The 22,702-nt window shown below is 47.5% G+C and overlaps 1 protein-coding gene across 1 annotated transcript; it reads left to right on the top strand.

The window, feature by feature from the left end:
- The first annotated feature begins 1,057 nt into the window (after window positions 1-1,057).
- On the top strand, window positions 1,058-22,601 carry Tmem130 (transmembrane protein 130). Its single transcript, XM_076923640.1, has 8 exons — window positions 1,058-1,244; window positions 7,070-7,375; window positions 10,041-10,200; window positions 11,422-11,588; window positions 13,080-13,164; window positions 15,494-15,696; window positions 20,658-20,770; window positions 21,077-22,601. Exons 1-8 carry the CDS (start codon window positions 1,154-1,156, stop codon window positions 21,224-21,226), a joined length of 1,275 nt encoding a protein of 424 aa, XP_076779755.1. The 5' UTR covers window positions 1,058-1,153; the 3' UTR covers window positions 21,227-22,601.
- The last annotated feature ends 101 nt before the right edge of the window (window positions 22,602-22,702 follow it).

The following is a 22,702-nucleotide window of genomic DNA, read 5'->3' as shown; positions in this document are numbered from 1 at the left end:
ATGAACGGGGTTCTATTAGCCGTAACCTATCATCTGTCCCCGGGTCCTGTGATCTTAGCTTCTTTATCAGAGAAGCTGCAACTACCTGCTGGTGACCTTTAAGACCTATTTGCTGTGGAGATTCTCTCTTAGAAGAATAGGAAAGGTCACTGGACTCTCCTTTGTTCTCTCAACTACTTCCTCTTCTCAGCTAGCTGTAGGCAACTCTGCCTTAATTGTCTGTGGGCTTGTGGCCCTGGGAGGGAAGTAGTACTACCGTGTATAGATTGTAGAAGCTTAACAGAAGCAGGGGTGGGAGAGAGGAGGGAAAGGGAGGGGAGGGGAGGGGAGGGGAGGGGAGGGGAGGGGAGGGGAGGGGAGGGGAGGGGAGGGGAGGGGAGGGGAGGGGAGGGGAGGACCAATTCTATGCAAGGGAAAACTTTGGCTGGGCCTTAGGAGAAGGGAGGTATCTGGTCGACCTCCTAAAAAGAAAATTATACAACTACAAAGTGAGTTCTGGGCCAGCTTTAGATATGCAGCGGGAGTGGGAAACCTGCATATCTAAAGAGCTAAACAACCAAAATTAGTCAACAAACTAAGTTTGTGTATATATCCCCAAGGAACCGTGGCTGGTTTGAATGGAGATGTTCTGTAAGTACAAAATGTCTACCAAGTAGTGAAAATTTAGGACAGCGAAAAAGATTAAGGGCTAGGGAGAAGGCTTAGTGGGTTGTCTTTTGCTCAAGCATGAGGACCTGAGTTCGGATCACCAGCACCTATGTAAAAATCAGGCGGCATGGTGAGCATCTGAGGCCCTGACTCTGGGAAGGAATGGAGGTAGGCACATTCCAGGGACTCCTTGATCGTCGGTCTAACCAACTTGGTGAGCTAAAGGTTCAGAGAAGAGACATTGTCTCGGGCTGGAAAACATGGCTCTGGGACGTACAAAAGCACGATGGTGGGAGGGAGCATGCGCACCTGGTGAAACAAGGATGGCCTCTGTGATCCCTAGAGGGGAGGGACTCTCGGGGAGGGCTGTGTGGGCGGAGGTGGCTGCAGGCGGGGACAGGCGAGCGTTACGTCTCCACGCACAACCAGACGGAGCCGCCACTGCGGAGCTCCAGCCCAGCTCCCTGAGCATCCGCCCGGCGCCCCTCGGTATCCAGGCTGCGCCATGGCCAAGGCCACCGACGTCTGGTCCGACCTCGTCCTCGTCTTCTGGTTCGCCTGCCTCCTGCCCTTGGGTCCGGTGAGGGTGGCCGCAGGTAAGTCAGAGCCCGCCTGGAGCTGTCCAGTACTGCCCAAAACCTAAGCTGCCGAGATGACTCGGTCCGTTCTGCCCCTCTGCCCAGAAGTCACCCAGGCACTTGGGGTGTCTCCCTGCTTCCCCTCGATGTCTGTCTCCATCACTCTGCCCTGGGAAGTGCATCCGTCCGGATGGTACTCACTAGGGGAGGAATAGGGAGCGTGGGGGCCCCGGTGGGCTGAGAGGGGCCATTGTGCCTCAGCCATCCCGAGGGGGAACCGCCCCCTTGCCTGCATGGGGTAGGGCTTTTGCTATAAGATGTCACCGTTTTCTAGAGATTTCCACCATGATTGCGTTGGTTAAGGGTTGGCACGGGTACTAGTCCACAGAGCCAGTCTGCCATTTCTTCCCTGGGAATGATTATTAATTTTTTTAAAATGGATCTTGAGCCGACAGGTTTTACCAAGGCTCACCAGGGACCCATCTCTTCATGATGAAAAGACCAACAGCAACATTCCTACCCCATTTTAGGAATAACAAACCACCCAGATTCGAGAATTGTCTGAGACCGGTGGGTTGTGAGCAGCTGCAAAAAAAAAAAAAAAAAAAAAAAAAAAATGTCATTCTTCACAGCACAGCCGCCCATTAAAAGAGTGGGGGGTTGGGGGAAACCTGGCGTAGATTTGTAAGAACAGCAGAGCCACGAAGTAAATTAAATAATAAAAAAAAAAAACTGCGTTTTTAGAATGAATTAGAGGATTTTGTGGGAATTTTGCAATTTTTAAATCACCTGCAGCCCACTACCCCACCCCCACCCCCAGCCCCCCCACACCCTCTCCTAGAAATCTAACATAAAATTCATCTAGAAATGGACACCCTGGTCTATTAGGTTGTATATGCCTAGAAGTTATGTGATTTCAATTACAAGAAATACACAAATGTTTATTTATTTATTTATTTATTTATTTATTTATATTTCGAGGCAGCATTTCTTTGTATAGCCCTGGCTGTCCTGGAACTCATCTAGAAATGGACACCCTGCTCTATTAGGTTTTATGTGCCTAGAAGTTATGTGATTTAAATGATAAGAAATACACAACCATTTATTTATTTGTTTGTTTGTTTGTTATTTTAGCAGGGTTTCCCTGTGTAGCCCTGGCTAACCTGGAGCTCACTCTGTAGACCATCCTGGCTTTGAATCCAGAGATCTACCTACCTCAGGCTTCCTGTCCTTGGGATTAAGGCATGTGCCACCATGTCACACTATATTAATTATGTGACAAGGTCTTCATGAATTGCACAGGCAGATCTCTAATGTGTACCCTCTGGCTTCAGTTTCCCAGTGCTGGGGTTATAAACATATGTCACCAATCCAGTAGCATTTTGGTTTTTGTTTGTTTGTTTGTTTTTGAGATGGGGGTCTTATGTAGTCTAGGATGGCCTAGAACTCACTATGTAGCTAAGGATGGCCTTGAACTCCTTATTCTCCTCATAACACCTCTTTAATCCCAGCACTTAGGGGGCAGAGGCAGGTTGATTTTTGAGTTATTTAGACCATCACAGGTGTGTTTGGCAAATGTTTTTTGGCTGCCTACACATGCTATATAAAAAGGCCACAGTAATCATTTTCTAGAATGTTCTACATGTATCATGGGAAAACAATGGAGCCCAGAAACCATGTAGGGAAACTGAGGCCATGCTTTTGAGGCAGTTGTCTCTGTTGTTGGCACATGTAGTTCTAAGTCACTTGAGGGTATTTGGGGTGCCCCCAAGCCCTTGCTGGGTGGTTGTGCTCTGTATTCCTAGGCTGTATGTTCATCTAGGCTCCCAAACAGGAGAGCTGAGCTCAGATGAGCACAGTAGCAGGGGATACACTGGGCCTGGTTCCTTCAGTCTCACGTGGCAGTCATCTTCACTGTCCACTTTAGCCTGGATGTCCTGGACACTTCCCAAAGGCCCAGAGGAAGAAGGGTAGTGTCACCTTGAAAGGGATCCAGATCTCCCCCTTTTTAAAACGACAGGGTCTCATGTAACCTCAGAGACTATTCTCAAACACATACAGCCAAGGATGACCTTGAACTTCTAATCCTCCAGCTTCTACCTCCATAGTTGTGGGATTATAGGCCCCAACTGGCATGGAATTTGTTTATGCAGACCAAGCTAGCCTTGAACTCAACAGAGTTCTGCATAGCTCTCTCTCAAGCACATTAAAAACATCACCCCATCATGCCTGGTGCAGCTTCTCTTTTTAATTTATTTTTAATTTTTAAATTTGTTCTATTTGTGTGGATGCACACCTATGTGGATGTAATGTTCACATGTGTGTGCATGCCTGGAAAAGCTGGAGGAGAGCATTGGATCCCCAGGACCTGGAGTCACAGACAGGTGTCAGCTGTCCATAGTAGTCGCCAGGAACATAGCCTTTGAAAGGACTACAAGGGCTCTTAACCACCAAGCTATCTCTCTAGCCCAGCTTCTGTTTTTTAAAACCATTGTGGTCTCCTCCAGGCAGGGGGGTGGGAGTTCTTAGGAGCTTGGCAACCATTTTCAACGACATCGTCAGCAGGGGCCTTCCTTCTTCTCCAGCCAGCAGTTCCGTTTCCATGGCAACAGATCTGCGTCAGCCCGATCTCACTGCAGATGCAGGATGGCAATTAACATGCGGCTTAGTCTCTGCCACCTTAGAGCCTCGCTCTGGTCCTTGTTCCTCCTCAACTCGAGTGGGAGGAGGGAAGGTGGGGGGTGGGAGAAGATTCGAGAGCCCTCGAGAAAAGGAAGACGCTGCCTGCCCACAAAAGGGAGGGATAATAGCCCCGGAGAATAACAATAGCACCCAGTGCCTTTTGTGTTACATACTTGTCTGGGTGTTATATGCTATGACAAAAGGCTTTTACTGCCTAGGCTGAAGATGTGAGAATTTGATTCCTGGAACCCATATATTAGATGGAAAAACCTGACCCCCTGCTACATGCACACACATGCATGTGTACAGACTCGTGCGCGGCGCTCCCGCACGCTCCCCCACACCCCCGCGAGCGCGCCCACACACACACACACACACACACACACACACACACACACACACACACACACGGTAAATAGATAAGTGTAAAATACCTGACAAAAGCCGATTAAGGAAGGAAGGGTTTGTTTCAGCTCACAATTCAAAAGTACAGTCAGGGAAGGAGGACATGGCAGCAGGAGTCATGGCAACTGATATAACTGCATCTCTGTGAGTTCAAGACCAGCTCCGTCTACACCAGTTGTTCCAGGACAGTCAGGACTACATAGAGATCTTGTCTCAAAATCAAAACTAAACCCAGTCCCACCATGTTGACAATATTACCCCTCAACCCCATGGCATTCTGGGCGGAGGCAGTGGCCTGTGCCTTTAGCATCTTGTCTCAAACAGCTTTATAACTTAAATAAATTTGAAGGAAAGGATTCGTAATAGGGTCACGGGGCCGAGGAACAGAAAATACTGAAGCCCAAGTCCCCAATGGGGATTGTGAGGTAAACGAGGGCAGGGGACATATTTGCAGATGGATTCCTCTCCTGGTTTTGCTGAAGACTCCAGCCGGTACCCTGTGAACCCTCTCAGAGAGGGATCATATCCTTCAGTTATGGGTAACCTCAGTACCCGTGGGTGTGGGGCACACAGAAGGGGTTCAGTCAGTAACCCCTTAATGAGCAGTCTTCTGCGACAGTGCCAGGGGGACCTTATGCTACATCTTCCACTCCAGGAGTCACGTGGCTCAGAAGTACCACCAAACAGTTGCCATTCAGTGTGTGTGTGTGTGTGTGTGTGTGTGTGTGTGTGTGTGTTCACAGGTATGCTCCACGGTGCTCATGCATGCAGGTGAGAGGCTGACCTCGGATCTCTTCCTCAGATTCTCTCCACCTCAGGCACTGCCTCATAGTGACCAATAAAAACATATGATTGGGATTAAACACTTGGGATTTTGCTTATGTGAACTTGAGACCTGTTTCTTGGTTTTAGTCTAATTTAAACAATACAGAATGGAGCTTGCTGAGACCATTAGACAGACAGGTCAGCCAGCTCCAGAGAGCCTCCTGTCCCTGCCACCCAAGTACAAGGACAAGTGTACATCACCATGCCTGGCCTCTTTGTTTCGAGACAGGGTTTCTCTGTGTAGCCCTGGCTGTCCTGGCACTCACTCTGTAGACCAGGCTGGCCTCGAACTCAGAAATTCACCTGCCTCTGCCTCCCAAGTGCTGGGATTAAAGGCATGCGCCACCACTGCCCGGCTTGGTTTTGGTTTTTTAAGATAGGGTTTCTCTATGTAGCCCTGGTTATCCTGGTGTCCTAGAACTCACTCTGTAGACCAGGCTGGCCTTGAACTCAAGCGATCTGTCTGCCTTTACCTCTGCCTCCTGAGTGCTGAGTGAGAGTAAAGGCCTGTGCCACCACTGACTGGCCATGCCTGGCTTTTAAAGTGGGTCTGAGGACTTGAACTCAGGTTCTCATGCCTCTGCAGCAACCACTCTCACCCACTGAGCTGTGTCCCCAGCTCCTCATTACATATTAAGCACTTGTCTGTACACAATAGAGACGCATATGACCTTTGTTTTCTGGGAATGACAAGTACGGTGGGCAAGAAGGAGAAATCTTCATTTTGTTGCTGGTGGGTCAGTGACAGTGGTGTCCCCAGCCTGTCATCACTGAGGGATCAAGGCACAGGAGAGCTTCCTGAAAGTCTTACTATGCATCATGAGGTGGAAAAGGCTTTCCTTTTCTTGTTAGATTTGTTTACAGTAGAGTGTTTGCGTACCCAGGGATCAAACTCAGGGAGTCAGGCTTGGCAGCAAGTGCCGCCACTGAGCCACCATATACCAAGGCTCTGACGTCAGAGGACCAAAGCATTCTGGGAAGTGGAAATTGTTTCAATTTTTTTTTTTTTTTTTTAAAGACAGGGTCTCACTATGTAGCCCTGGCTAGCCTAGAACTCATTATGTAAACCAAGCTGCCCACAAACTCTCAGAGACCCAGCTACCTCAGCCAGTCTTGGAATTAAAAGCGCTTACCACTGTGCTCCTCCTGAAACTGCAAGAAGTTAAAGTGGCTGGCTTCCCGGTGGAAGTTTCCCAGATGTGTATCTAGACCCCACCCTATTAGATCACCTGCTGGAAGTCTGTCTGGGCAACAAGAGGTGGGGTGTGCTTAGTCAGGGCCAGGATGGGGCAGAAATTCAGACGATTGCACATGGGACCCCTTGAAATGGGATAGAGTGAAGATGTCAACGAGGCGCGTGTGCCTAGAAAGAGAAAGCCAGAGGCCCGTTGCTGAAGCTTGGGACTGCTGGCTGTATTATTATTTTTCTTTCTTTTTTTCTTTCTTTCTTTTGTTATTTTATTTAAAAACAAAACAACACAAAAATTAGGCTTGTATAGCACAGGCTAACCTATAAAATTCACTGTGTGGCTGAGGATGGCCTTGAACTACTGGACTTCCCATTTCTATCTTCTGAGTGCTAGGATTACAGGTGTGTGCCACCCTGGTTTGTGGAATAAAATGGATGAAACCCAGAGCTCCATTCACTCCAGGCAAGCACTCTACCTGCTAAGCTATGGCCCCAGTCCCCACCCCAGCCCTGCCCTCCAGCCCAAGCAAGCTCTTTATATCTTGACAAGTGAAGAGAGAGCAAAAGGAGCTCTGAGCAAACAGAAATACTCTGTGCTTGCTGAAGATTGACCAGTAACCCCACATCCTTGTTAAACATTTGCAGCTGTGGTGACAGAGACAGAATGCTTAATTGATGATTGGAAAGATATTGGAAGGATTCCTGTCACCTTCCTGAACCCTGGCCCGCATGTGTCTCCTAGGTCTCTATAATCTTAGTCTTACTACTGATGGCCCTGCTACCGTGGGCACCGAAGTGACCATCTCAGCCAGCCTGATGGTCAAGGACAATGGCAGCCTGCTCCTGCCTGCAGATAACCACCTCTACCGTTTCCACTGGATCCACACACCTCTGACACTCACTGCCAAGACTGAGAAGAATCTAACCTCGACCATCCGTGTGTTGGGCAGCGTGCCTGGGGACTTCCCAGTCTCTGTCTGGGTCACTGCTCTCGACTGCTGGATGTGCAAGCCATTAGCCAGGAGTACTCTAGTCCTCCCCATTAAAGGTGAGGATCTCTGAGGGCCTTTCTTGTTTACCTGTTTGCTTTCAAGCTCTTTCATGTGTGCAACCCAGGGAGGGCCTCAAACACTGGGGGTGGGGGTGGGGGAGTTGGGTGGGTAAGGGGGGAAGGCATATGCTTCCAGCTGAGCTGTAACACCAGGCCTGCCTTCAAATCTTGTGCTTGTATGTATGTGTGTACATGTTCTTGTGTGTGTGTGCACATGTGCACATATGCACATACTTACCAATGTGCTTCTATACCAGAAGATAGCCTCTGGGGTTCTTCAGGCAGCATCCACATTTTTTTTTTTTTTCTTGACAGGACCTCTCACTGGCCTGGAGCTCACTAATTAGACTAAGCTGGCTGGCCAGTAAGCCCCAGCATAGAGATTACAAATGTTATCCACCATCATAATGTACCTTTAAAAAAAAAAAAATCTGGGTTCTTGGGATCAAATTCAGGTTCTCATGCTTTCAAGACATGAAAAGCACTTCACCAACTGAGCCATTTCCTCTGTTACCAAGCTCTTTGTGCAGAGAAAAATATCCAGCCTTGATAGCTGACAGTCATCAAAGAGATGCGAATTGCAGGCATAGATTCTTTCTTGTTTGTTCGTTAAGTTAAAAAGAATTAGAAAATCGGGTTGGCAAGATGGCTCAGCAGGTGAAGGTGCTTGCTGCAAAGCCTGACAGCCTGAGTTCGATCCCCAGGACCCACGTGATGGAGAGGATCCACTCCTGCCAGGTATTCTCTGACTTCAACACACACATCACAACATGAGTGCAGACAGACAGACAGACAGACAGACACATACACACACTAAATAAATAGATAAATGTAATCAAAACGTTTTGTTGAAAATGACGAAGGGCTGGAGAGTTGGCTCAGTGGTTAAGAGCACTGGCTGTTCTCCAAGACAACCCTGATTCAATTTCCTGCACCTACATGGCAGCTCACAACTGCCTGTACTCTAGCCCCAGGTGATTCTGACCTCCTAAGGCAGCAGGCACACACACAGGCAAAAACACTCATACATATAAAAAAAATAAAGTAAAATAAGGAGAAACTGCTCAGTAGTTAAGGGCACTTGTGGCTCTTGCAGAGGACCAGAGTTCAGATCTTGCAGCCACCTGGGGTTTACAGTGGAAGTGAATTTGCATTCAGGAAGTAAGCCTTCATTTAGGCAATGATTTATACACAAGATGACAATAGCAAACAACCCAAAGATACAAATAAATCAAACACACAACTGTTAGGGCACTAAAGACACTAATTTGTATCCTTTTTGTTTTTCAAGACAGGGTTTCCCTATGTATCCCTGGCTGTCCTGAAATTCACTTTGTAGACCAGGCTGGTCTTGAACTCACAGAGATCCACCTGCTTCTGCCTCCCGTGTGCTGGGATTAAAGCTGTGTGACACTGCGCCTAGCAATCTATGTTCCTTTTTTGGGGGAGTTAGGGGTGGGAGGAAGTCTTTCTGTAGAGCCCAGGGTGGCTTTGAACTCAAGAAGGTCCTCTTGCCTCAGCCTCCTCAGTGCTACAAATACAGGCATATCCTATGACACACAGCTAATTTATGGAACTATTTAAATTTCTTTTACTACATTTACTTTTTATTTATTTATTTAGTGAGGGTGTACATGCACATGGGTACCTGTGCCGTGGTGTCCATGTGGAGGTCAGAGGACAACTTGCAGGAGTTGATTTTCTCTTTCTACTATGTAGGACCTGGGGATTGAACTCATATCGTCAGCCTTGATGGTAGGTGACTTTACCTATTGAGATGGTAAGAGCCATCTCAATAGCTCCAGTTCATGGAATTGTTAATCAGGACCCTTACAGTGAGTTTATAATGCCCTGAGCGAAAATGCGCATGCTTGCAAAATGATATAGAAAGAAAAGCAAACACAGAATTATGTAACCCGTATACTCTGCTAGTGTAAATGGGTGCAGTTGCCATGGAGTCCAGAAGAGGGCACCAGATACCTCAAAGCTACAGCTACAGAGTAGAACGTGCTCTGAACCATTGAGTTCCAAGCTCTACCCCAACCTTTTTCCCTTCCACCTTTGGTGTTGGGGATGGACATCCTGAGTGTTAGGCAACTGCTTCCCTACTGAGCTACATCCCAGCTCCTCCTGCATCCTCTAACTTCTCTCCTTACGCCTTTCAGTGTCTGGTTACAGCTTATTAAGTAATCGTTAGGCCCTATTGCTTAGAGCCCAATAACAAAAATGTCTGTATGCGTTTAATTCTGAAGCAAATTTGTTTGCTTTGAGATGAGGTCCCTTGTTACCCCAGGCTAACCTCTAACTCATTGTGGAGCCAAGAAGGGCCTTGGACTCTTGATCCTCCTGCCCCAGCCTCCCAGGTACTAGAATTACAAGTGTGGGCATCCTGTCCTGCGACAGCCTGTGTGTTTCTTCCTGGCGGGTATCCCTGTGAAAGGGAGGTGGGGGCGCAGGCACTGGTTGAGAACTAACACCTGCTGCGAGTCACCGCCAGCAGGGGGCGACTAGGACATCTCAGTGGTGGGTCCCCCACTGCACACGATTCTGACGGCACGAGGAGGCTGAGCCAGGGAGAGGCTGGTCTGCACCAGCTCAAGGTGAACTCAGGCTCTTTCTACCTTGTACCTTGGTGAACTCACTCTCCCTTGGTCTTTCGCAGAGTCCCTTGTGGGAAACATAGTCGTTACCCAAAACACCTCCCTGTCTTGGCCGAACTCGTACATCACCAAGAAAAGTCTTAGGCTGTCCTTTCTTCTCCATGACCCGAGTGACTTCTTCAAGTCGGCTTCCTTCTTCTACCGATGGGACTTTGGAGACGGGTATGCATTTATTCCCCGCCCCGCCCCCTTCTCTCTCCCTTTTTCCCCTTCTCCCTTCCTTCCTGCCCCTCCCCCCAGCCCCCTGCAGTGTCTCCGTAGGTAACCTGAACTGCCCTAGAACTCATTAAACAGACCAGGCACCTCTGGAGGATTAGAGGTGTGGGCCACCATGACCAGCTATTTACTCTTCTAAAAAAAAAAAAAAATTCCTTCTCTCTGTCTCTCTCAGTGTGCCAAGGTCAGAGGGCAATTTCTCTTTGCACCACAAGAACCCTGGGGACCAATCAAATCAGGATATTAGGCTTGGTACCAAGTACCTTTATCCACTGAGCCATTTTACTAACTTCAAATTTGTAGTTTTGTTTTGTTTTCTTTTTCTCTCAAATTTGTAGTTTTAATTGTTCTTCTCCTTCCCCTCCCCGTTTTTCAACACAGGGCTTCTCTTTGTAGCCCTGGCTGTCTTGGAACTTGTTCTGTAGACCAGGCTGGCCTCAAACTCAGAGATTCATCTGCCTTCCTCTGCCTCCTGAGTCCTGGGATTAAAGGTGTGTACCACCACTGCCCCGCCTTGTTTTTTTTTCTTTTTCTTTTGTTTTTTTTTTTCAAGGTTTGTTTTTTATTCTTTTTAATCATGTGAATGTGTGTACATGTCTCCGTATGGATATGTGCATATGTGTGCCAGGTGCCCATGGAAGCCAGAGGAGGGTGACAGATGCCCCAGGGTTGGAGTTATAAGTGGTTGTGAACTGCCCAACATGGGTTATGGGAACCAACTGAACACGGTCCTCTATAGGAGCAGTGTATGTTTTTAACCACTGAGAGATCTTTCCAACCCTGAGAAAGAATGCAAGCCTAGTATGATGGCACAAGTCTGTCATTCTAGAGGTGTGGGTGGGAAGATCAGAACGTGGTCATGTGGTCATCCTGGACTACAGAGCAAGTCCCAGGCTCATAAGACTCCCCCTCAAAAGACAAAATCAAACAAACAGAAACATAGAAAGCTAGAACCAACAAATTCAAATTTAAGAGCTATGAATCTTTGTTTTGATTTTTGAGACCGAGCTTGTCTGTATAGCTCAGACTGGTCTTGAACTTGAAATCCTCCTGCCTCAGCTTCCCAAGTCATTACAGGCGTTTCCATGATGCCTTGTTGGAGTGACTTCCAAATTGCCGAAAGGGGAAACAGGGATGTCTCTGTCCCTTCTCTGTGTCATCTCATAGGACCTTGTTGATAACTGACAACTCTGTGGTGTATTACAACTATTCGAGCCCTGGAACCTTCACGGTGAAAGTCAGGGTGGTGGCAGAATGGGAGCAGATAGAGCCAGACACCACGAAGGGCATCATACAGAAGACCGGCGACTTCTCAGCATCTTTAAATCTGCGGGGTAGGTCTCCTGTCTGATTGGCTATACCCGAGGAGTCCTAAACAACATTCCTTCCAGATCCAGGTGATGCCAGGCTAGCATCGGGCTACTCTTTAAGGGATGTTCTCATGTCTGCTTCAGAGAGTCTGCCAAAGGCCACAGGCAGCCACTCTCTGGCATTTGAGTTCAGGCTACCCTGCCCCCAGAGCCTGAGCTTGATCTGACACCTGCCACAGGGGAGCTAGTCCTTGATGTTCCTTGTTCCCCAGTCAATAAAGTTCAGGTCAAAGCTGACTAAATAGAGGGTGGGAAGCCTCTCTCTACCTACCTTTGTATGTGTGTGTATGTGGGGGTGAGGGTCTGGGTTCAGGCTCACATGCACCTGAACCCATACTTAACACATGTGTACAGGTGGGTATGCACACGTGTGCATTTGCATGTGGAGGTCAGGGGGGAAAACATTGAGTTTTTAGATGCCAATCTACCGTTTAAAAATTAATAATTGTTTTTGACAGTGTAGTCCTGACTGGCCTGGAACTCACAGAGATCCCCCTGCCTCTGTCTCCAAGTGCTAGGACAAAAGGGAGGAGCCACCTGACCTGGTTCAACAACATTCTTTTGAAACAAGTGTTTCTTACTGGCCTGGAACTCACCTAGTGAGCTTGTCTGGCTAGCCAGTGACTCTCAGGGATGCACACATCTCTATTTTCCCAGCTCTGGGATTTCAAGCAGGTGTCACCGTACCTGGTACTTTACAAGGTGCTGAGGGTGGAATTTTGGTCTAGTCTTTACCAACTGTTCTATTTTGATCTCTGTGGCTGAGATAAAAACACTCACCAAAAGCCACGCAGGGGAGGAAAAGTTTTCTCTGTCTTAGGCTCTCTCCCTGAGAGAAGTCAGGGCAAGAACTCAAGGCTGGAACCTGAAGGCAGAACTGCTTGCTAGTCCACAACACGTTGCCTGCAACCAGGGAATCGTGTCAGGGAAGTACAGCAGGAACAATAGGAGACTGCTTTGTGTCAGCTCACTTGCCACCTCATGCTCAGCTAGCCTTCCTATACAGCCCAGGACTGCCTGTCTAGAGAATGGTACCGCCCACAGTGGGCTGGGTCTTCCCACATCAATTAGGAATCAAGATAATCCATCACTGACATGTTCACAGGCCAATCTGAATCCAGGCAATTCCTCAATTGAGACTCTCTTATCAACTTGACTCTAGGATGTGTCAAGTTGACAGAGTTAATTAATTAGGATACTAGATGAGGTGTCTCTCCAGGCCTTGTGAGGATTTCCTTGCCTTTGGTGATGGCTGGTGCTTTTCTTGTGGCATAGTCAGTGGCATAGTGCCAGTGGGTGAGAGAATTGGCTCTTGCTTGCTTCTCCAGTTGCCACCCTCTGAGCCAGCACCATGAACAGAGGCAAGGACACAGAGGTGGCCATGCAGCCTAAGGGGCTGTGTACCTTGTGTCAATCCTCTGCCACTGGATCTAATGGGTTCCTCTTTCCTTACAGAGTCACTTCAAGGCATCCAGATTTCCGGGCCCACCCTCATGCAGACATTCCAAAAGCTGACAATGAATCTGAACTTCTTCGGGAGGTGAGTGAACCCCCAGAGTATTTTATGGGTGTTCTGTGGCTTCTCTACACTACCAATGATGCCATAGAGCCTGCTCTGTCCCTTAAAGAGCCTGGAGGGAAGATGGTACTATTCTGTATGTATGTTTCAACACTTACATAGATATTATGCCTATGCATTTAATAATACAAGGTTTAATAATACAAGGTTTAGTCCCATCCCTTTTAATAGCTGCTATTACAAATGGTTTAGGATAATTAAGTATTGCAAATTACTCATGGTCATGTTAGATACTAATCTGGATTATCACAGAAATATACATCCTTAGTTACATAGATACTAAGTAGCTGAAGACAGTAACATTTGCTTGTTCAGATATGCTATGATAGATGCTGTTCAAAAACCTCAAAGAGCCACCAAATATAGCATTTACAATTATTTCATTATTAAAGGATCTTTTGACTGAGACAGCTCCTGACAGTGCCCCATTCTGTTTCAAAGAAGATGATGAACATCAATAACCTCCATATGGAGTTGCTTCAGTTGTGGCAAGCTAGCCACTGGGCATTGTGGCAAGCTAGCCACTGGGGAAAAAAAAAATGCCCTAAATTTATCTGCAGACAATATGTTGTCCAAAAAGGACAGACGAACGCAGGGAAATCGACTGCCAAGCTTTGTCAAGACAGGGTAAGCTAGTCCTTCATAATTCCTGAGTCACAAAAGGTCTGTCAGATATTCAGTAGGTTGAAGAACAGATGCTCCAAAGTTATAGAGACGGTTTTGGGGACTGTCCAGGCAGTCAGCTGTCTCTGTCATTTCTATAATTTTGGAAACTGTGTTCCTGCATTCTCAGGTAATATTTATTCTTCCTCGGGTCTCAGATGGAGTTATAGTCTCACAATGAAGCTTAAGTTGTTTAGGACTTAAGAAGAAATTGATTTAAATGCAGAACCCCAAACTCACCAAGATAGGATAGAAATAAAAAAACCTGAGTTGCTGAATACAAATAAACTGGACTTTTTTTTTTTTTTTTTTTTTTTTTTTTTGAGACAGGGTTTCTCTGTGTAGCCCTGGCTGTCTTGGAACTCACTCTGTAGACCATGCTGGCCTCAAACTCAGAAATCCACCTGCCTCTGCCTCCCAAGTGCTGGGATTAAAGGCGTGCCACCACTGCCTGGCTAAACTGGACTTTTAAAATGCATCTCTTAATAATTTTTATAACTTCATAATTGTTCCTATTGTATGTTGTTTATTATTATAAGAGAAAGAGCCGCCGGGCAGTGGTGGTGCACGCCTTTAATCCCATCACTTGGGAGGCAGAGGTAGGCGGATTTCTGAGTTCAAGGCCAGCCTGTCTACAGAGGGAGTTCCAGGACAGCCAGGGCTATACTGATAAATCCTGTCTCAAAAAGAAGAAAAAAGAAAAGAAAGGGAAAGAAGAAAAGAAAGAGCCTTTTTTATATAGACAAAAAAAAAAGGGGGGAATTGTTGGGGTTTGTTCTTTTGCTATGTATTGTAATGCTAAATACTGGCCCCCAAGGCCTGGTTGTCCCCAGGGACAAGAGAATCCACACATACTTCAAGTAATGCTATGTGGACTTGTTCCTTAATTTAAAACTATTGGTTGAATAATGATGGGCAGAAGAAAGATAGGTGGCTTTCGGTTCCCAGGCTTGGGGCCTGAGGCAGGACCACAAAAGAAGAGAAGAAGGTGGAAGGAGGAGTTGCCACCATGGGTTAGCTGAGTCATGAAAACATGGCCATGAGGGCTGGCCGATTGGAGTTAAGAGCTGCCCAGACAGAACATGGTGAGTTAGAACTTGGGACTGTGGATAGGAAGATAGATTATAACATCTTAGGAAGATATCTGCCCAGCTCTAGTTATAATAGGGTTTATTATAAATAGAAAAGTTGTATTTGTTTTATCAGGGAACTGAATGACCTAAGGCAGGATAGAAACCCCCAACTGAGATTAATATTTACAAGAGGGAGGCATAGCAGAAGGATTTTTAAATGGCTGGTCACATGACGTCCAGTCAGAAAGCAGAGTGATGGATGTGGATTCTCTGCTTGCTTTTGCTTTTTTCTTAATCCAGGACTACAACACACTGAATGGTGCTCCCTACAGTCAGGGTGGGTCTTCCCACCTTAATTAACCTAGCCTAAAATCCCTGGCACAGACATGCTCTGAGGTTTGTTTCCATGGTGATTCTAAGTCCCACTAAAGTGATAGATGGACTCTGAACTGTCGCACAGAACAGGGCAGGCTAGTACCCAGCTTCCCTGGGCTTAGTCTGGGTTCCTGCTCCTTACCATGTGTTTCTAAAAATGTGAATCTGTTCTTTTGTAGCCCACCTCTGCATGTGTGCTGGGGCCTCAAACCGCAGTGTCTCCCACTGGAGGACAGAGAGTGCCACCCTGTGCTGGTGACCCGGACATCTTTTAACCTGACCCACCTCTTCCAGGACCCCGGGGACTACTGCTTCATCTTCCGTGCTGAGAATGCTATCAGCAAGGCTCACCAGTACCACAGGATTCAGGTGTGGCCCTCCAGTAAGTGACACATTGCCTTCTGTGCAGTGCCATGCAGGTATCAAAACCCTGCCATCACTTCTGGTGACCAGCTGATCCTACCAAGGTTATCAAGACCAACCCTATCAGCACTAAGGTTGTAAGTTGTTCTCCTGGGTAAAGGAACAATTCACATTTCAATGACCAAATGCTAAGGCCACCATCATCCACACTCTGCCAACCACCACCAGATTCCAACAGTCAACACTCCACCTCTCAGCACCAACTCCGCCATGATTATTCTGAACACTTTGCCCACCTTAGTACCAACAGCAAACTCCATCAATACCATTAGTGGGACTCTACCACTTCAGCCCCACCACCAACTCCACTAGTACTGTCTCCGGCACTCTGTCAACTTTAGCACCAGCACTAAACACCATCAGGATCATCCTTAACACTCTGCCAATCTAGGCACCACTAGCAAACTGTGATGGTGCCCTAACACTCTACTGACTTTTATACCACCACCAGATTCCATTAATACCACCACCAACACTTTTGGGGGGTGGTGGCTTGAGACAGGGTCTCACTGTGGAGACTGTCCAGAACTCACTCTATAGACCAGGCTGGCCTCAAACTCACAGAGGTCTGCCTGCCTCTGCCTCCTGAGAGCTGGGATTAAAAGTGTGTGCCACCATTGCATGACCCACCACCAATACTTCACCAACACCAGTGCTACCACCAAATGCCATCGATAACACCCCCTACACTCTATGACTTCATTACCTCCACTAAAATACTCTACCCACTCCAGTACCACCAACAAACTCTGCCAATGTAATCCTTAACACTCTACCAACAATTCAATTCCTGGCACCCACGTGGCAGCTCACAGCTATCTGGGACTCCAGTTCCAGGAGATCTGATGTTTTCTTCTGGATTCTGCAGGCACTGCATGGACATATTGCACAGGGAAAACAACCATACACATAAAAAAAAAAAATTAAAAGAGGTACTAGAGGCATGAATGTGGAGACTAGAGGATTCCTAGGGTTCCCCAGCATGCCAGTCTAGCCAAATTGGTGAGCTCAGTAAGAAACCCTGTCTAAAGAAAATGAGGTAAAAGCTGGGTGTTGGGGGGCATACCTACAATTTCAGTGTTTTGGAGGCAGAGGCAGGCAGAGCTTTGTTTATGCTGAAGTTCCAGACCAGCCAGGACTACCAAGTGGAACCTTGTCTTAAATGAACAACTCCCCCAAAATGGGCTGACAAGATGGCTCAGTGGGTAAAGGTGCTTGCCATTAAGCCTGACAATCTGAATTCTATCCCCAGGAGGGACACAGTGAGAAAGAGAAAACTAACTCTATAAAATTGTTCTCTGACCTACATACACATGTACACACACACACACACACACACACACACACACCAACAATAAGTAGATAAATAAATAATAAATAAATGCAATTAAAAAGTAAGTCCAAACAAGCAAACACACCAAAAAACAAGGTTGGGGGGGGGTATACAGAGCAATCTGATAAGACTCCTGATGTTAACCTCTGACCTCCACAACATGCGTGCACAGGGGGTACATCTGCTCACACTCACTCACTCATTCATCCCACCTTTTCTCAGGAAGCAGCCTCAAGCTGTTGTAGGAAAAGCAGTCACCTGCAGAGTCAGCGCATTCATATCCCTATTCACCTTCCCTTGGTAGCCTCAGGTCAGCATGAGCATCACATAGCTTGGTCAGAGGCAGAATTTGAACCCACGACTACTGACCTCTCTCCACCCCACCATACTTTCTTTAGGAAGAGCCTTTGTGGGTGAGGCCAGAACCACCATGTGGTAGGAAGCTGAGGCAGAGACACAGCACTGGTTAGAAGGGGGCTATACTAATTATTTCTACATCATTGTCAACCAAATTTCTGACCAAACAACTGGCATTGTTTTGAGAGGAAGGATTCTGAGAGTTTATCCCATAATCTGCTCAGCTCCATGAACATGGGCAAAACATGGGTGGGAGTGGGTGACCAAGGAGCTTCACAGTGGATGGGAATCAGAGAAAAAGGTAGCTTACATCATGGCTGACAGGAAGTAGGCAAAGGAGATACAAGAAGGTGCCAGAACAAAAGACAGTTCTCATGTCCTTGGTGACATCACAGCCTACTTCCATCTCTGTTGCTGTGATAAAATCCTGATGAAAAGCAACTTGGGAGCTGGAGAGATGGCTCAGCAGTTAAGAGCACTGACTGCTCTTCCAGAGGTCCTGAGTTCAATTCCCAGCAACCACATGGTGCCTCACAACCATCTGTAATGGGATCTGATGCCCTCTTCTGGTGTGTGTCTGAAGACAGTCACAGTGTACTCACACACATAAAATAAATAATTTTTTAAAAAAATTAAGAATCAAGACACAGTCATGCTGTGGGCCAGCCTGATGTAGATCATACTTCAACTGAAACTGTTTTCCCAGGTTATCCATCACATTTTCAGAGCCCCTCCCTCGCACCGTTTCCCACACACTTACGACTATCAGGAGATTAACCAGAGCACTCAGGAGCTAATCATCTATGGAAACACCCAGAGAGATGTGCTTTGCACACCTTACAATACAGTCCAGTTGACACAATAACTAACCGTCACAGGGATTCTTCCCACATTCATGGTGTAGACTTTGCAGACACAGATTCACTCTTACTAACTAGTCACTGACGCTGGTCCACACAGCGGGGGTGGGGAATTTACCTGCCCTGAAGAAGATACTATTGAATGAAAGCAAAAATAATAAAGAGAAAGTAGGGGTAAGATTTTTACTATAGATACAAGAGAGAAAGCCGGCAGAGGCAGGACTCTGGGCTGAACATGGGCAGCAGGCTAATCCCGACCGTGAAGGAGATAGAAGGAGGGAGAGACAACAAGAAAGGAGCAGGTGACCAAGAGAGGTGGCCTGGGTCAAGAGACCAAGAGACAGGTGTAGCCAAAACGGCTGTTATATAGGGATTAGGCTGGGGTAAGAGAAGCAGAAGCCCTTGGGAAAGAAAGGTTTAGGGTAGAAGGCGGGGCTAGAAGTGCTGGGAGGAATCACTGGCACTAAGGGATGCTGGGAGAGCTGGGAGGAGCCACAGGTACTGAAGGAGGCTTGTCCCAAGTTTTCTTTGAGATTTATTTATTTTATGTATGTGAGTACACCGTGACTGTCTTCAGACACACCAGAAGAGGCCATAGGATCCCATTACAGGTGGTTGTGAGCCACCGTGTGGTTGCTGGGAATTGAACTCAGGACCTCTAGAAGAGCAGTTGGTGCTCTTAACTCCTGAACCATCTCTCCAGTCCCCTTGAGTATGTTTTTAACGGTTCTCACATTTCATTTTATTTATTTTCCTTCGTGTGTGTGTGTGTGTGTGTGTGTGTGTGTGTTAAAGGCCCAGGTAGATCCCTGAGTTTTATATTAAGGATCCTCCTCTGGGGGGCTGGAGAGATGGCTCATCAGTTAAGAGCACTTGTTGCTCTTGTAGAGGACTCAGGTTCAGTTCCCAGCACCCACATGGTAGCTCACAAACATCTGTAACTCCATTTCCAGGAGACACCCTTGTCTGACCTCCACAGGCACCAGACACGTGTGTACATACAGGCAAAACAATCACATCCATAAAAAAAAAATAAAAAGAATCACTGTCCCACTGGAGAGGTGGCTCAGAAGTTAGAAGCACGTTCTTCTCCTGCACCCGAGGACCTGAGTTGTGTTCCCAGCATCCACACGGGGATCTTATAACCTCTGTAATTTCAGCTCCAGGGGATCCAATGTACTCTTCTGGCCTCCATGGACATTGTGCTATCATGCCCCCCCCCACACTTAAATATTTATAAAAAAAGGAAATCTAAGAAGAATCATTCTTGATCACCCTTCCATCTCATTCAACGAGGCAGGCTCTCTCAATCAAACCCAGAGCTTACCAAATATGGCTAGTGTCTGTATCAGTTGGCTCTGAGATCCTTTTTCCACCTTCCATGGCTGGAATTACAGGTAAGCCACTGTGTTCATCCAGGGGTCTGGATTCTGGTCTTCAGGCTTGTACAACAAGTGGTCAAGCACAGGGCCGTCTCCTCAGCCTCAGTTTGCCTCTTTTTCATTGAGTCCTGGATTTTCCTGTGGACCTGTTTACTGTGTACAGAAGAGAAAATTTTCTCCAGCAGGGTTTGGCTGTGTTCTCTGTCCTGCTTGCTTCCTTAGAGCCAGGATTTGGGGCTGAAGGGACAGCTCAGTCAGTGAGGTGCTTGCCTTGCAAACATGAGGCTATCCTCATAGTCCATGTAAAAAGCCAGGTAAATCTAGGAAGTAGAAACAGGCGGATCCTTGGAGCTGACCAGCCTGACCGGCTTGATCCCTTTCAAACAAAAAGTCAAAGGAACCCAAGGAACAGCACTAGAAGTTGCTCTGAGTTTCATATGCATACACACCTCAAACACGTGTCTGCACACACATCTGTGCACCTGCATGGCTGCACACATAATACATCCACATACTCATAAATACATGCAATGCACGCACGCACACACACACACACACACACACACACACACACACACTCAATATCAGTTGTTGTTGTTTTTTTAACCACTCATTATTTGTTGTGTGCAGTTTTTTTTTTCCTTTTGTTTGTCTTTTCAAGAGAGGGTTTCTCTGTGTGTAGCCCTGGCTGTCCTGGAACTGGTTCTATAGACCAGGCTGGCCCTGAACTCACAGAGATCTGCCTACCTCTGCCTCCTGAGTGCTGGGATTAAAGGTGTGTGTCACCAACGCCTGGCTATTGTGTGTGCCAGGACACACATGTGGAAGCCAGGGGACAATTTCAGTAAGCCAGTTATCTCTTGTTATTACCGTGTTCACTCCTGGGATCGAACTCAGGTCCTTAAGCTTGACAGTACCTGCCTTTATTCATGAACCGCCAGCTACCCAGTCCTGTAACCTCCCTCTCACCTCCCTCTCTCACTCCCAGGTTTCCAGCCTTTTGCCTTTGCTTTCCCGTGTGCCACGCTAATCACCGTGTTGCTGGTTTTTATCATGTACATGACTGTGCGGAGCGCTACTAACCAGAAGGGCATAGTGGAGGTAGGTGCTCTGTAGGATAGAGGCTAGACCACTGAGCCTTATCTAGGAGAGGGTATGGTAGGCGGACCAGGATGCTTGGAGGGGGCCCTGCTAAACCCTATGGTTTGGAGTGATGCACAGAAGAGACACGGATAGACTGGTAGGATTGCTGAGTTAGCTGGTAACCCATCCGACTCCTCTCCTTTCCTCTGAACTCTCCAGTTTGAGCCTGCTGGTGGGGAGGGTCCCAGGGGGTGGCAATCGACCCTTGGGGTTTTATTCACCATAGGTGGCTGATTTTGACTTTTCCCCCCCATGTCTTAAAAGAGCCCAGCGACCACTGGGATCAAGTGTTGCTGCCAGGTGTGCTGCGGGTCTCTCTTTCTAGACAGCCCGTCTGAGTACATGGAAATCGTCCGCGAGAACCACGGGCTGCTTCCACCCCTCTACAAACCTGTGAAAACCTACAATGTGTGAACCCATCCCTTGCCTCTCAGTATTCACCGATCACCCATTGGGAGCTTTGGGCAGGGTGGCCTATGCTACTGAGCAGGAGGGGTTTACACAGGTGTGACCATTTGCCCAGACTGGTCACTGATCTGTACAGTCCGCCCAGCTGACGTCATCCGCCCTCTATGTCATCTCCCTGCTGTCATCTATTCATCCGTACAGTCTAGTCAGTGCTGTAAGGTGTTCCTAGTCACCCTCCCCCCTCTACCAAGCAGGATTCTGATCTTTGGTGTGTTGTGTTAAGACTCTCCCAAGTGGGTCTGGCTGCCCCTTGCCCATTGCTTACTGGGGATTCATGAGGCCTCTGGTAATGCAGTTCTGCCCAAGCCAGAAGGAACGAGGAAGGAGGTCACAGATGGTTAAGGATGGATAGTGAAAGACAACACGTTCAGATGCACACGCTCACAGCAAGGAAGGGCACGAATGGATGTGACAGAGTACCTCAGATGATTTGCTGTGTATCTGGAAGGCTTGTTGCTGAGATGGCCTTGAACTAGACCTCAAAGGTGGTGGCCCGAGCCCCGCCTCACCCTCTGTCCTTCGTCATGTTCCATGACCAGGCCATTCTGTTCCCCGCCTGCTTGTTGGAAGCTGGGTGGGGGATGGGGGCAGAATGAACACCCTGTGAGTTTAGAATGCTTTGTAAGTGGACCCTATTTCATTTAAACCTGTAAGATCAAAGTCCACCGAGGGAAAAGTCACTAGAGCAAATAGGAAGGTTGAGTTAGTGAGGACTTGGGATAGCAGCCGTATACTAGTGAGTCTTGATGTCTGCACGCTCTCTCCCTCTCCCTTTCTCTCTCTGTGTGTGGTGTGACACCTTACCCACTCAGTTACTCCCAAGGTAGCAGAAGAAAAAAGCAGGAAGCAGGGGATGCCTTGAAAGATGGTAAGGAGAAGCCTGACGTGGTGGCATACACCTCTAATCCCAGCACCTGGGAGGCAAAGGCAGGTAGATATCAGATCAGAGTTCACAGTTGGCCTGGTCTACATAGTGAGTTCCTGGACATCCAGAGCCACATAGGAGTTCCTGTCTCAAAGGAAGGAAGGAAGGAAGGAAGGAAGGAAGGAAGGAAGGAAGGAAGGAAGGAAGGCAGGCAGGCAAGGAAGGAAGGAATCATAGTACTTTGGTGTGGATGTAAGCTTCCAGGCTTACCCAGGTACCCAGCGTACCAGGGCAGCCTGCACCTGCTGGATAATGACGAAAAAGTCTGTGAAGGTAGCTCTCTTGTCACTGTAACTGTTGGCCCTTGGACATCCTGCTGAAATAGTATTGTCTCTTGTACCGTTCATTCCCATGACATACTGCCATTGTTCCTGAATAAAAGCTTCATCAAGCACACTCTGTGTGGCAGAGTATCTTTCCCTGCTGTGTGTCAAACTTTATAAGTGTTTAGAGGCAGCAAAGGGACTGAGTGAGACCCACTGGAGGTGGGGTGACCC

The sequence above is a fragment of the Arvicanthis niloticus genome, chromosome 24 (assembly GCF_011762505.2).
Source record: "Arvicanthis niloticus isolate mArvNil1 chromosome 24, mArvNil1.pat.X, whole genome shotgun sequence".
Lineage (NCBI taxonomy): Eukaryota > Metazoa > Chordata > Mammalia > Rodentia > Muridae > Arvicanthis > Arvicanthis niloticus.
The sequence above is the reverse complement of the archived record's forward strand: the minus strand, read 5'-3'. Positions and strand labels throughout refer to the sequence as shown.

Excerpts from the sequence above, each read along its gene's own strand:
- Tmem130 (XM_076923640.1), top strand. The coding sequence starts at position 1,154 with ATGGCCAAGGCCACCGACGTCTGGTCCGACCTCGTCCTCGTCTTCTGG. Across the intron at positions 1,245-7,069 it reads TCCGGTGAGGGTGGCCGCAG|GTCTCTATAATCTTAGTCTT; the intron begins GTAAGTCAGAGC and ends TGTGTCTCCTAG. Across the intron at positions 7,376-10,040 it reads TCTAGTCCTCCCCATTAAAG|AGTCCCTTGTGGGAAACATA; the intron begins GTGAGGATCTCT and ends GGTCTTTCGCAG.